Here is a 13,920-nt window from a genome sequence, read left to right on the forward strand (position 1 = left end):
GTGGGGGGTGGTTATATGTGTGGTTTAAGCTTTAGTAATGTTCTTTTACATATTTGGGTATCCTTGTATTGGAGGCATAGATGTTCAGAATTGAGACATCACCATTTTTCCTTTGATGAGTATGAAATGTCCTTCTCCATCTCTTTTGATTAATTTTGTTTAAAGTTATATTTTGGTAGATATTAAGATAGCTGTACCCACTTGCTTGTTATGTCTATTTGATTGAAAAATCTTTTTCCAACCCTTTACTCTGAGGTAATGTCTATATTTGATGTTGAGGTGTGTTTCTTGTATACAGCAGAAGGATGGATCCTGTTTTCATATCAATTCTGTTAGCCTGTGTCTTCTTATAGGTGAATTGAGTCCATTGATATTAAGGGATATTAATGACTACTGATTGTTGATTTCCTGTTATGTTTTTGGTAGTAGTGTTGTATGTTTCCCTCCTTTGGGATTTATTGGTGTGGGATTACCTATTACCTGTGTTTTCATGGGTGCATCTAACTACCTTAAGTTGGATTTTTCCTTCTAGTGCTTTCTGTAGGGCTGGATTTGTGGCTAGGTATTCTTTAAATCTGGCTTTATCATAGAATATTTTGTTTACTCTGTCTATGGGGACCAAGAGTTTTGCTGGGTATGATACTCTGGGCTGGCATCCATGGTCTCTTAGTGTCTGCATAATGTCTGTCCAGGACCTTCTAGCTTTCAAAGTCTCCATTGAAAAGTCAGGTGTTATTCTGATGGGTCTGCCTTTGCATATTACTTGGACTTTTTCCTTTGCAGCTCTTAATATTTTTTTCTTTATTCTGTATGTTTAGTGATTTGATTATTATGTGGTGAGGGGACTTTTTTTGGATCCAGTCTATTTGGTGTTCTGTAAGCTTCTTGTATCTTCATAGGCATTTCCTTCTTTAAGTTGGGAAAGTTTTCTTCTATTATTTTGTTAAATATATTCTCTGTGCCTTTGATCTGGTGGTATTCTCCTTCTTCTATCTCTATTATCCTTATGTTAGACCTTTTAATGGTGTCCCAGATTTCCTGGATGTTTTGTGTTATAACTTTGTTGGCTTTAATGGTTTCTTTGACTGATGAATCTATTTCTTCTATTGTATCTTCAATGCCAGAGATTCTCTCTTCCATCTCTTGTATTCTGTTGATTATGCTTGCATCTGTAGTTCCTGTTCATTTAGTCAGATTTTCCATTTCCACCATTCCCTCAGTTTGTATCTTCTCTATTGTCTCTATTTCAGTTTTCAAGTCTTGAACTGTTTCCTTTACCTGTTTGACTGTTTTTTCTTGGTTTTCTTGGATTTCTTTAATGGAATTATTGAGTTCTTCTAATTTTTTGTTTGTCTTTTTCCTTGATTTCTTTAAGGGATTTTCATTTCCTCTTTATAGACCTCTATTATCTTCTTAAAGTCATTTTTAAGGTTGTTTTCTTCTGCTTCTTCTGCACTGGGGTATTCATGTCTTGCTGATGTAGAACCGCAAGGTTCTGGTGATGCCATATTGCTCTTTATGTTGTTGAATGTATTCTTGCACTGGCATCTACACATCTCTTCTTCCAATCAGTGCAAATGGTATCTGTGTCTCAGGGAGCCACTCTTAGATCAGCACTCATGGTCCAATCGGAGTTCTTGGTTCAATTGGAGTTCTTGGTCCAATCATAGCTGGCAGAGTCTATCTCAGGGAGTAGCTGTGGTCTTGGAGGATAGTTGGGTTTGGGAGTGGAGTGGGGCTTCTAGGTTACAGGGTGCAGTGGGTGATACTGGCCTGCAATGGGCCTACAATGGGTATGGGTATGGGGGCAGTGGTGGGTTGTGCCCCTGTATCTGAAGGCTACAGGCTGGGGTGACTAGCCATGTGAGTAAAAACTCACCTCTTATTCCAGCCGGAGCTGGCAGAGTCTGGTGTGGGCTCTTTTAAACCCGAAAGCTCACACACACTGACAAGTTTCTTCTTACAAAGACATGCCTCCTAATCCTGCTAATCCTTTTTAAATAGTTCACCAATTAGGGAGTAATTATATAGATATATGAGCCTATAGGTGACATTCTTATTAGAACTACCACATTCCACTATCTTGTCCACTTAGGCTTGTAACCATATAATAATCCAAATGCATTTAAATCAAATTCAAATTACCTATAGTCTTTCCTTCCCAAGACAGTTTAAAAGTCCAAAGTCCAAACTTTCTGAGACATAAAGCAATTTCTTAATTATAAACCCCTGTAAAATCAAAACACAAATTACATACTTCAAACATAGAATAGCACAGAATATATATTACCATTCTAAATAGGAGGAAAGGGAGCATATTGAGCAAATACTGGACCAAAGGAGAATTGAAACCCAACAGGGAAAACTTTCAATTCTGTATCTCCATATCTGGCATCAAAATGCCTTTTAGATCTCCAACTGCTTTCATCTTTGTCAACTACAACACGTTTGTCTCTCTTGAGTTGGTTTCACATTCTCTTAAAAGGTCTCCTTTGTGGGTATCCCATAACTCTGGCATCTCCATCATTTCAGGATCTTCCACAAAATCTAGGCCTCTCCTTCACAACTTCACACAATGGCCTCTCCAGGCCTCAATGCAGAGACAACCCTACCAAACTCCTGGCCTTGGGAGCTTTCCTTAACCAGGGAGAAAGTTTCTACAATCCCTTTTTTTATACCCTTCTAGACTCTAAATTCAGAGCCATGTGGCCAAGGTTGCCAAGTTCTTCTGCTTGCTAGGTCAGGAACCTGAGTCCTCCCATGGCTTGCATTTGTATAAGCTTTCAGTTGTTGATGGTTTTCTTCGCTGCTTAAGCTTTCCTTTAATCCTTTCACAAGTTGAAAGTTTAGCTGGGTGGGGTAATGTCCTTTTAGCCGCAGGCCTTACTTTAAGCTTTTTATCTCCTTGAGCACAAGACTTGGCTCCAACATTACATTTCCTGGTACTTCTTTCTCCTAAAACTATACATTTTGTATTTCTCTTTGTTCAGTTTGCACCCTTTCATTGGAGATCTGCATAAGAATTATCATTAATAAACATATGGCAGTCAATACTAGGCTGTCATAAAATCTCTGCTAACAACATTAATCTAAAATTCTTTCATTTATCCCAGGCATATTTTTAAGACAAAGGCAAAAAGCAGCCACATTCTTTGTCAAACTATCACAAAAATGGTCTCTAGAGCAGGGGATAATATTCTTCCTCCTGTGAAACCCCTTGTGCTTGGCCTGCATTGCTCTCAGATCTACTATCTTTCAAGCTCCTGTCAGGATTTTCCATTAAACCAAAGAAAAATTTTCAACTAATTTTCTTGTGCTTTTATGCCCAGATCATGGGGACCCCCCAAAAGACCACCACAGAGACCAAATCCTATATGTAAAACCAAAGAGCCTTTATTCTCAAGCTCTGAGCTTGGTCTCTCTGTCTATCTGATGCAGCAGTGAGAACAGAGAGCCCTGAGCCCAGGGAGGGTAGGGTTTTTTTTTATCATAGCAGAGGTTGGGGTGAAGGGATTTCCAGGGTTCAGGACCCTAACTGGCTGACATTTGTCTAGGGGTATTTGTAAAACAAAAATAGGTGTTTCCTAGACTCAGGGACATCTGGCCGCCTTATCTAATGGTTAGAATGTTTGAGGTGTTAGGTACTTCCACATCACTGGGATGGTGTCACCCTGGGTGGTGTCAGCTTATGGCTTTTCCTGGATTTAGTTGTTACCTGCCAGTAAGCCTGTCACACAAGCTGTGTCTGGGCCCCTAAGCCTGTCATGGCAACTGTGTGGTCAAGCTGTACATTCCCCCCTTCACAAGTACAAATGATAGGACTCAATCATGAGTCCTACCTCTCCAGGTATTCAAGGGTGTTGGGACCTATGAACCATTAGTTAACAGATTTTTCTAGGACAGCGACACCTATTGTCATTTTTGTTTTGCAACATGTGCAGCCTATGGAATTATTAAAAGCTAAATCCATGTTTCCTTGAAATGCTGCTTCTTAATCAATGAAAGTAGAGATGCTTTAACATCTTTGTTTCTAATGCTTGAATTCTACTGATTCAGTGGATAGTGGACTTCAGGGATCTGAGTACTCTTTGGCATACCTTGAAATATATCCTCAAAATTTCTTCTTCAGGAAATAAGGAGAGACATACATGTAGTGACTACCTAAAAGTAAATTCTCTAAAAACACACATAAGATGATATAAAGGGATGTAGATCAGTGGAACTGTATTTCACTAACAAGCAAAAGTAGGTGAATTCTACCTGGATCACACACACACACACACACACACACACACACACACACACACACACATACACACACACACACATACACACACACACATGCACACACAGAGAGGGGGGTGTTGGGGGAACAACCACCATCAGTATAAAAACAAAACAATACAACAATCACAAGCTATGTATAGTAGTCATACTTTTAACCTCAGCACTGAGAGTCTGAGGCAGGGTTATTTCCTCATGTCTGAAACCAATGTGGGTGGGCTACATATGAAGTTAGAGAAAAATTTGGCTTATATTGTAGGAAAAACAAAAATACAAAAAAAAAAACAAAAGACAGCATTGAAAGAAAACAATATGACTGTAGCTGGAGTTTTCCTGCCTTGCCCACAGTCAGGACAAATCTCTGTCACCCGCCAGTCCCACAGCCGCTCAGACCCAACCAAGTAAACACAGAGACTTATATTGCTTACAAACTGTATGGCTGTGGCAGGCTTCTTACTAACTGTTCTTACAGCTTAAATTAATCCATTTCCATACATCTATACCTTGCCACGTGGCTGGTGGCTTACCGGTGTCTTCACATGCTGCTGATCATGGCGGCGGCTTGCAGCGTCTCTCTCTGCCTTTCTGTTCTTTCTTTTATTTCTCCTCTCTGTTAGTCCCGCCTATACTTCCTGCCTAGCCACAACCAATCAGGTTTTATTTATTGACCAATCAGAGCAACTTGACATACAGACCATCCCCCAGTAAAGCCAAGTGCAGACCATCTCAGACACCTGCACTCAGGCCCATGGTCCTAATCATCCTCTATGCGGACCTGCTGGGTAACGCCACAAAGAACCCAAGAAGGGCTCCCACAGGACATACAGAACATCCCACAGCATATGACAGATTTTTTTGCTTCAAATAAAGGTAGATTAAATTCACCCCTACTCCTCAGAGTCAGATTTATCATGTTATATCTACCCAACATATTTTAAAATAGAAGTAAATACAAACATGAATGAATAGATACAAATTATGTGATGTGTCTTAATTTCTTTCTGTTTCTGGAATAAAATACTGTAAAAAACAGTAGCTTACTGGAGAAGGGGTTTATTTGGCTCACATTTCCAGGTCAAGACCTTTCAACCTGGAGAAGTCAAGGTGGCAAGAACCTGAAGCAGCTAGGCACATCACATCCACAGTCCAGAAGAGGGAACAAAGAGTTAATACATTCCTTTTAGCACTCAAATGCAGTTCTATACTCACATACAGTTCTCAGTCCCCTTCTTGGGGAATGGTGCTACCCACACTAGGTAGGTTTTCCTACTTCAATTAGTATTATCAAGATAATTCTTCACATGCAGGCCTACAGACCAACCAAATCCAGACAATTCCTCATTGACACTCCCTTCTCTGACCATTCTTATATTGTTTCAAGTAGACAAAGCAAATCATAAAACTATGAGTGTACTTATAGTTTCTTTGTATTTTACAAATTCCTAAGGGTAAGCATTACCCATGTTCACAAATTTTCTTAGGATTTGACATATTTTAATTATTATAGTGAAATAGGTTGCTTTAAGATAATATATAATATATATTATTTTGCATATACCAGAATAAGTTAATTTTCTATAACTTCATTCATTTCCATTCATTTATTATCTTTCAGCATTGAGATTTTGGTGTATTGGACTCAGTCAATGAGAAGGAAGTTAAAAAGAAGCTGAAAATTTCCAGATTTGCTACTGGGTATGTAAAGACATGCAACTGGTATGAAACAGTTCTGTAAATTCCATAATGCAAACTGTAGGAACCTGACACTGTCTCCCCCAAGTTGAATGCCTTAGTATCTACTCAAGAGAAATGACAACACAAAGTATGGACACAAAGTCTCATATATGCATTCTCATTCATATGGTGATATTCTTAACAGGCAAAGCTTTGGGTTAATTCAAATGTCCAAGACCAGTGAATGAGTAGGCAAAGTCTATTCTTTACTCCCCTGGGAAACAAGCCAATATGAAAGAGGACAAACTTTCTCACATGCTGACCATTGGTGTCCCTTGAAAAATGTCATGTTAATGATCAGATGTCAAGGCTCATGCCTCTAATACTAGTCCTTGGGATAGAAATGCAGCAGAATTGCCACAAGCTCAGGGCCAGGCTGAGGGCACAGTTCCAGGCCAGTCAGGGATACAGAACATATCATATTTCAAAAAATTATACTAAGTGAAATTGGTAAACCCAAAACATCTGACATTGTCTCTATAATGCCACTTGTATCTTTAACATTGCCATATGCTTGCAAAGAGTGGATATAGCATGAATTGTTTTATTCAACTCTTGAATTTGAAGCAATCTCCCATTTGAAGAATGATATGTGCTGTGATGACCATTTTGATGACTAGATAATTATGACCAAATGCCATTGTGGCTAGACCAAATGTTAGAAGCACAAATGTTAAAGGATTGGTAGAGTATCAGCCTGCCTGGAATATTGCCAAAGGGGCCTTTCCGTTTTCTCAGACCACCTTTCCAATAGCAGATCTCCAGGCCCAAGGGCCACTATCTCAAACAAATCTTTTCCATGAATATACTGTCCTGGGTCTGAGAACCCATCCTCATCTTGTTCTGTATTTCTTTTCAGTTGCTGATTATTCGCTGTCACCATCATGATAATAAAAAAACATTGCAATTGTAAAATGGGAGGTTTTGCATTGACCACACTGGCATGGATAATTTGCTGCATCTCTATGGGCCTACCTGAGTGGCGAATGTGGTACTTCCAAGACCCAGTTTCCTCTAAGCCTTCCACAGCATTCGTGGGCATGTGGAGAGTCTGTGCTTTCAACGATGATGACAGAATCAAAAACATCAGAAAATGTCACCAATTCCACTACCATGACACCTTCATTCCTTTAGATATCCAAGTGGTCCAGCAACTGCTACTGGTTTCTAGCTTTCTTGGACTAGTAGGAAAAATTACCACCATTACTTCCCTTTGGAATGTATATGTCGGAAGAGTAGAGAAAAATGCTATCCGCAATCCATTTGGTGTCTCAGGGATGCTGAACATCACCGCTAGTAGCTTTATTTGTCTTGCTGTATTGCTCAATTTTGTATCCATCCTACTCAAGGAGGGAATAGCATTCCCATCATCTTTCCATATGCCTTCCCACCCAGATGCTCAGGAAATTGGAAGTGCCGTGGCCTTGGCAATTATAGCTGCAATTTTGTTTTTATTAAGTGGCACAATTTTACTTTCTTCAAATATTCCCACAGGCAAACCAGCACATAATAAAATTTAAAAGTCAATGTTTATCTAACATATCATTCAAAATCCAAAGTTATCATGAGTAATGGCAATATCCTTCATGTAGATAAACATAAATTTTTAAAGAACTTGAATCTGTGTTCAATGTGGCCTGTGACAGAAAATGGCCAAATTGGTCTCTTCTTTGTATTTTCCTTTTGTTTCATTACTTCATTACTGGATATGACCTTTCAATGAATAAAATCTAATCCATTTGGTCTTATCTAATCTGGGTGTTATTTATTGTCAACAAAAGTAAATAACCAATAAATCTAGTACTTATTGAAATGAGTGTCAGTCAAAGTACAATAATCTCTCATATTGCTCTATGTATCCAATGCTAAATATAGAATGTGAACTATTTACTATGCCGTGATATTTTCTCTCTACTCTACGACATTTCTCAAAATGTGTTAATGTTGCAAAATTGCTGTAAGAAATCCTTTGCTTACAGAAAGGTCCTGCTACATTCTTGGAAATTAAGTAGCCAAATCCTTCCTACTTTCCTTCATTTCCTTTGTCCTATTCTTTTACCACTAGCCAGCTTCAAAAGACTCTGAGGTTAGTCACTAGCCAATAGGGAGATTTACTCACCATCTGTACTAGAATATAAACCAAGTGATCTTCCTGTCCTATTGTGCTGGCTAGCCTAGCTTGGGGTCTGGTGCAACAGTTTTACAAAAAAGAATTGCTTTGCTGAGCTATGTTCACTTTGCGGGTTCCTCTGTGTGACACTGAGATTATTCTTTGTTTTTCACATTTGCTATATGCTCTTAATACTATTATCTAAATATGGATTCTTCTGGCTGTCCCTAAAAGGTGTTATGTGGTTTGGCATAGTCGACCTGTCTTCTCGAGTCTTGATTTGGAATGATGGAGCACTTCTTTGTCCTTCTCTTTTGTCAGTTTTTTGAATGCTGACCAAAACCAACATATGCTTTTAAACTCACTAGTGCTATGGGCTTCCTTACTATTTGTCTAAAGCTCCTCACCATGTGGCTGCCTGCTGCCACTTGACTGATGTTGTCGCCTCTCAAATAGCATGCTTTTTTCCCTTCTGTTCTATATTCTTCACCTCTGAGAAACTGCTAGTTTTACACCTTGTCCACAATGACATTTTTTTAAAGCTCTAATAAGTTAACTTTGAGTTTCTATTAAACTTTGTCCTTAAATCATCTTTATTAACTAGACTAAAAACCACAAGAGGGAATTTCATTGATATTGAACAGTGGATCCACCAGTATGCTCTAATATTTCCTATATTTTTCCCTGCCTTTTATTTATGTAATGAATGGAGAAAATAACCTGTTCTTGCAACTCTAGACAGCATCACTTGGAACTGACCCTGGAATTTACTGAAGAAACTGTCTCAGGGTACCTCACACTGTGATTCTAACTTTAACAATATTTCTGAAAGCATATCTGGGGTTTGTCAGTCTGGAGTACAAACATAAAGGTCAAAGAAAAAATTAGAAAGAACCCACTGGGTGGATATCTCTTGTGAACTCAAGGAGATTCTATTGTGCTTTGATTTGAACATTTACAAATATCCTTTGTTCTCACTTTCCTGGTAAAATTAAAATGACTTCTAATTCCATTAACTCTGACTTCTATCTCACATCTGCATCTAAACACAGATTAAGGATTTCCTTTCTACCCTACACCTGGATGCTATACAAATAGAACTACCAATGCAAATTTGGATCCTCTAATAAAGACCACTGAACAGGTAACCCAGGTACCACATTGAATTATGCCTTTTAGCTGTTAGATGTCAGATTCAATCACTGCCCCAAACTCAAAATAGAAGTTTGGATTACCTCTTCAGGAGAGGGGAATGTTGTGAACAATAGATAAAAACAAGACAGGCAGCTCAGGGAAGGGAAGGCAAAATCTGAAGTTCCAGAAATGTCCTGGTCCTGAGCTCTGCAATTGTCAGAAGGGAACTCTAAAGTCTTATCACTGCCTAAATGAGCACCCCAGTCTAAAGACTTTACATGAGGGTGGGGTCTAGAAAAGCAGTCCACACACTGGTCTCATCTACTGAACCGCATTGAAACTGGACCACTAGATTTCCAGGGTGTAAATGAGGTCTATCTATTCTCTAGTTTTATTCCACATCCTAAATAATTTTATGGTTACCTTTTCAGAGGGTAGAATGTTCAGTAAAGAATAGACTCTACTTCTCAGTGGCAGCATGCCTTTTCTCCTCTCTGAACAATTTCTCCAGGTGGGTAGGTCAAGCACATGGTTAAGGGACCATTCAAAAATGAGCAGGTTCACTTGGAGATAAGGTGCTTTTCCTTCCAGAATACCTAGTGCCCAGTGCAGTCCCTGTAAGCTGCTACAAAGTTCAGTGTATCCACCAGCCTCTCTGAGCCCAAAGCCATAAATATTTTTTTCTGTCTTTTTCTTTTGAATGTTTGCCAGAGTCTAAAAAGATGGTTTAAGTTCCCTGGTACTTGATGTTTCCTGACTCTAAAGCTCCCCCATTACACCATGTGATGGTCTACTGTTGTGTGGCTGACATCATCACAGGCTTATCTCAAAAGTCATGTTTTTTCCTCCTTCTCTTTGCTATTGCATTATCTTCATTAGGGTTTCTACAGCTGTGAAGAGACACCATGACTATGACAACTCTTATAAAGGAAAACATTTAATCGGGGCTGTCTTACAGTTCAGAGATTTAGTCTATTATCAGACAGAAAATGTGGAGGCATACATGCAGACATGGTGCTTGAAAGGTAGCCAAGAGTTCTACACTGGATCTATGGGAAGCAAAAAGAGGAGAGACACTGTACCCGGCTTGAGGTTCTGAAACCTCAAAGCCAACCCCAGAGGCACCCTTCTTCAAACAAGGCCACACCTACTCCAACAAGTTCTCCTAATAGTGCCACACCCTGTGGACCTATGGGGGCATTCAAGCTGCCACACTATCCTCTACACAATTGCCATATTACAGCTTACTTACAATGTGGATTCTCTTTTAAACTCTAATAAATTGTATGAAAAGGGGGAGGCATTTCCTGTATACTATACCTTTAGATGTTTAACAATCATCCTTCTAAAAGATTTATATATTTATTTTATAGGTATATGAACATGGCTTGAAGTACGTATGTGTACCTATGTCAACATAGGCCAGAATAGGGTGATAGATCTTCTGTGAGTGGAGTTACACAGAGTTGTTAGCTGCCATATGGGCCATGGCAACAGAACCAGAGGCTTCTGCCCTTTTAATCACTGAGCCATTTCTCCAGTCCCTTAGCAAACATTCTTTCTCATCAAATCCTCAGAATGTTTCAAGATCCCTCACCCTGTTGTCCAGTGAATTGCATTGTTTTCTTCTGTTCAAATAGTGACTCATTTTTTGATGTTGTTGCACTTGTGAAATTATTCTAGATTTTAGACTCTGGATATCATCATTGTATGAGATTGTATTTGCAGGAAAGCATGCTTACCTAGAAAATAAAATGTCCTTCTTTCATCCCAAGAATAACTAACTAATTAGCTAGCTACCAAAATAAATAATTTAATGCAGTGAAGTCTAGATCATGTTTTTTTCACATATATGTGACCAGTCACATTCACCTGATCCCTTTCTCTCTGCACCATCTCAAATCACCTATTATCTCATAATATATCACTGGCAATAGATATTTAATTCATACATACTTCAATATACTTTTGTTCAGTAATACTTTTGGTATGTATAGTGGCACAGTTGTTCAAGTCTTGGCAGCTGATTTCTTCCTGGGAGACATGATACTGATTATGTGTCTTTTGTTGAGAATTCACTTTCTCTTAGGGCCATAGATCAGGTCTGCAGTATATGATTTTCATAGTATTATGCTGCACAGTTTTGAGGGCATGTTCTCTGCAAAGTGCACTTACTGAAGCACCTCATCTTACATCTTGTGTTGATCTTGTTCTTTATTCTGTGGGTCTTTTTACAATATTGTGATCCTAGGACAGGTAAGAGCTGTGCCTACTTTAGCAGAAAATACAGCCAATATAGTTTTTGAAAAGATTTTCCTCTTGCTTATCCACATTGTCACTATTAGAACAAAATGTTGAACCATTCATTTCTTCCCTCCATCCCTATTTCCCTTACTCTAGGGTTCATTTGTTTGTTGGAGATGAGTTACAGTATGCTACCAAGTCTGACTTTGAACTTGTGATCTACCTGTCTCAGCATCTCCAGTTCTGGGATTATAGATATGCAGCATAATGCCTAGCAATAATCTCTTACTTACTCAAGCGTGCAGTGTTCGAATTTAATTGATTAAGTTATAAATTTCTCCCATTAAAGTTCTTGGAAAAATAAAAATTAAAAGTGCTAAGAGCCTCACTTTAGGATGCACTATTTCAACTCATAATATTCAGTAAAATAAAAGAAGTGGACCACATACATGCTTGGTGCCCAAAGCTAAAAGGGCATTGGATCCCCTGGAACTGAAATGGCTATGAGCTGCCATGTGAATGCTGGGAACCAAATGCAGGCCCAAAATATAGGAAACCATGCACAGACACTTATTATCTTTGCATTGCACAGTAACTATATATGTAGATGTATCTGAAAAAACTTGGATTTATCTAGTAATATTGATCTATTTTTTTCTAATCTGCCATGCTTGCTATCAAGCCTTACAACCAGCGTTTGATGCCTAGTACCAAGGTGGTAGAATGGTGAGGGCCAACTCCCACAAATAATTTGGTGCCCTTCACATATGTGCTGTGACACATCTGTGATCCCCACTCACCCCCAACACACAAGAACAGACATACTAAATATATAAACAAATTATAATATCAAAAGAGACATATATATGGATGTACATTTGTATATAGGGATTATCATAGGTAAAAAGTATAAGCTATTTAACTGTTCACTGAACACCTATTATGCAACAATATTCATGATAGATTCAAACATTATGGCATTCTCCACTACTAACATGTCTAATGTCAACAGTTACTTGAATTTACAAACACAAATTTATAAATACAGTATGAAATAAAATTGTTGCAAGTTTGTTTCACTACAATCAGATCTTTTTCTGTCATAGTTGCTCTTGATGAAGAGTTCTAAGTTAGTGGTAATTCAGCAATTCCAAGGGCCAATATGAGACAGTGGCTCCTAATCTCTTGTCTTATTACCAAAGAAAAATAATGGTCAGACTGATCTGGAAGAATACAAAGGGTAAGCAAGTTTTATTAATAAATAATGCAGAAAAGTGAGAAATTGAGGGAAAAAATTAAGATGAAAGTGAAACTTCTGAAAGTTAAAGGGGTTTTAGAGTGAGAAAGAAGTGCTAAACATTCCTTGTCTTTGGGATCTTTAGTGTAATGGAAGAAAAAACAAAATGTGAATTAATTCCTATGAGGTTTATTGTTCTCTGAGATAACATAGTCCTAGCCAATGGAACACTACACATTCCATTTATAACACTCTGACCCAACCAGGAAGATGATCATCTCCTGCTATTTAGTTATTATTGCTTAGAACCCTGCTAGGTCCATGTCAGGCTCTGAGCCTGTCAGTTATTGATCTTGTATAAAATATTTGCATATATACTAATGAATATTTATTGAAAGTGTGAGTGAAAACAGAATGTGCATTGTTTATAGATATATAGAGTACAGAAAACTGCTTTAGTGAAAGCCTATGCAGCAAGATACTTTGAAATAATTTTTTACATGATTTTTGTTCCAACATATTTTTAAGGTGTTTCAAAGGCAGGATGAGAAAAATACCAGACATTTACAAAGGAAAGCCAATCAGAATAATAGTTTATTTTTCAAAGGAAAATTTGAAAGCCAGAAGGGCCTGCAGACTCCCATTTCAAGTCCTAAAAGCCAATGAAAACCAACTTAATACAAGATATACAATTAAACTCTCCACAATTATTGAAGAAAGAAAAATTTTCCATGACATAAGCAGCCTAAAAATTTACACTCAACAAATCAAACCTAAAGAAAATGTGAGACACAGTATCTCAGGCTAAGGAATAGAATAAGCCTGGCTTATGGACTAAGAGAAAAAATACAAAGCCATAACTATGAAAACACAAAGCAGTACTGAAAAGAAAACAGCATCAAAAATGAACAACAAAATAACTACAATTGACAAAAACATTTGAAAAATAACTAAACATCCATGACCTCAGTTTTCTGAGCAAAGGCTTACTGAGTGGATGAAGAAAAAAATTCATCAAGTTAAACCAAACATTGGTTGGCCACTCACACATGTTCTGAGTCATAATTACCCTAGCATGTCTTACAGGCAGGACAGAATGTAGGTGGAGGGCTTTGTGGCTGGGTTGGTGTCCAGTTTTCTTTTTCTGTAGCCTGAAGAGTACCTTCTTGTGACAAAG

At 38.2% G+C, this 13,920-nt stretch overlaps 1 protein-coding gene across 1 annotated transcript; it reads left to right on the top strand.

The window, feature by feature from the left end:
- Positions 1-5,891: 5,891 nt before the first annotated feature.
- On the top strand, positions 5,892-7,766 carry LOC114681378 (claudin-34-like). Its single transcript, XM_028854866.2, has 2 exons — positions 5,892-5,979; positions 6,878-7,766. The coding sequence occupies exon 2, from the start codon at positions 6,903-6,905 to the stop codon at positions 7,536-7,538; it is 636 nt and encodes a 211-aa protein (XP_028710699.1). The 5' UTR covers positions 5,892-5,979; positions 6,878-6,902; the 3' UTR covers positions 7,539-7,766.
- The last annotated feature ends 6,154 nt before the right edge of the window (positions 7,767-13,920 follow it).

This window comes from Peromyscus leucopus, chromosome X (genome assembly GCF_004664715.2).
Source record: "Peromyscus leucopus breed LL Stock chromosome X, UCI_PerLeu_2.1, whole genome shotgun sequence".
NCBI lineage: Eukaryota > Metazoa > Chordata > Mammalia > Rodentia > Cricetidae > Peromyscus > Peromyscus leucopus.

Bases quoted from the DNA above. Each gene is read 5' to 3' on its own strand.
- LOC114681378 (XM_028854866.2), top strand. From the start codon at position 6,903: ATGATAATAAAAAAACATTGCAATTGTAAAATGGGAGGTTTTGCATTG.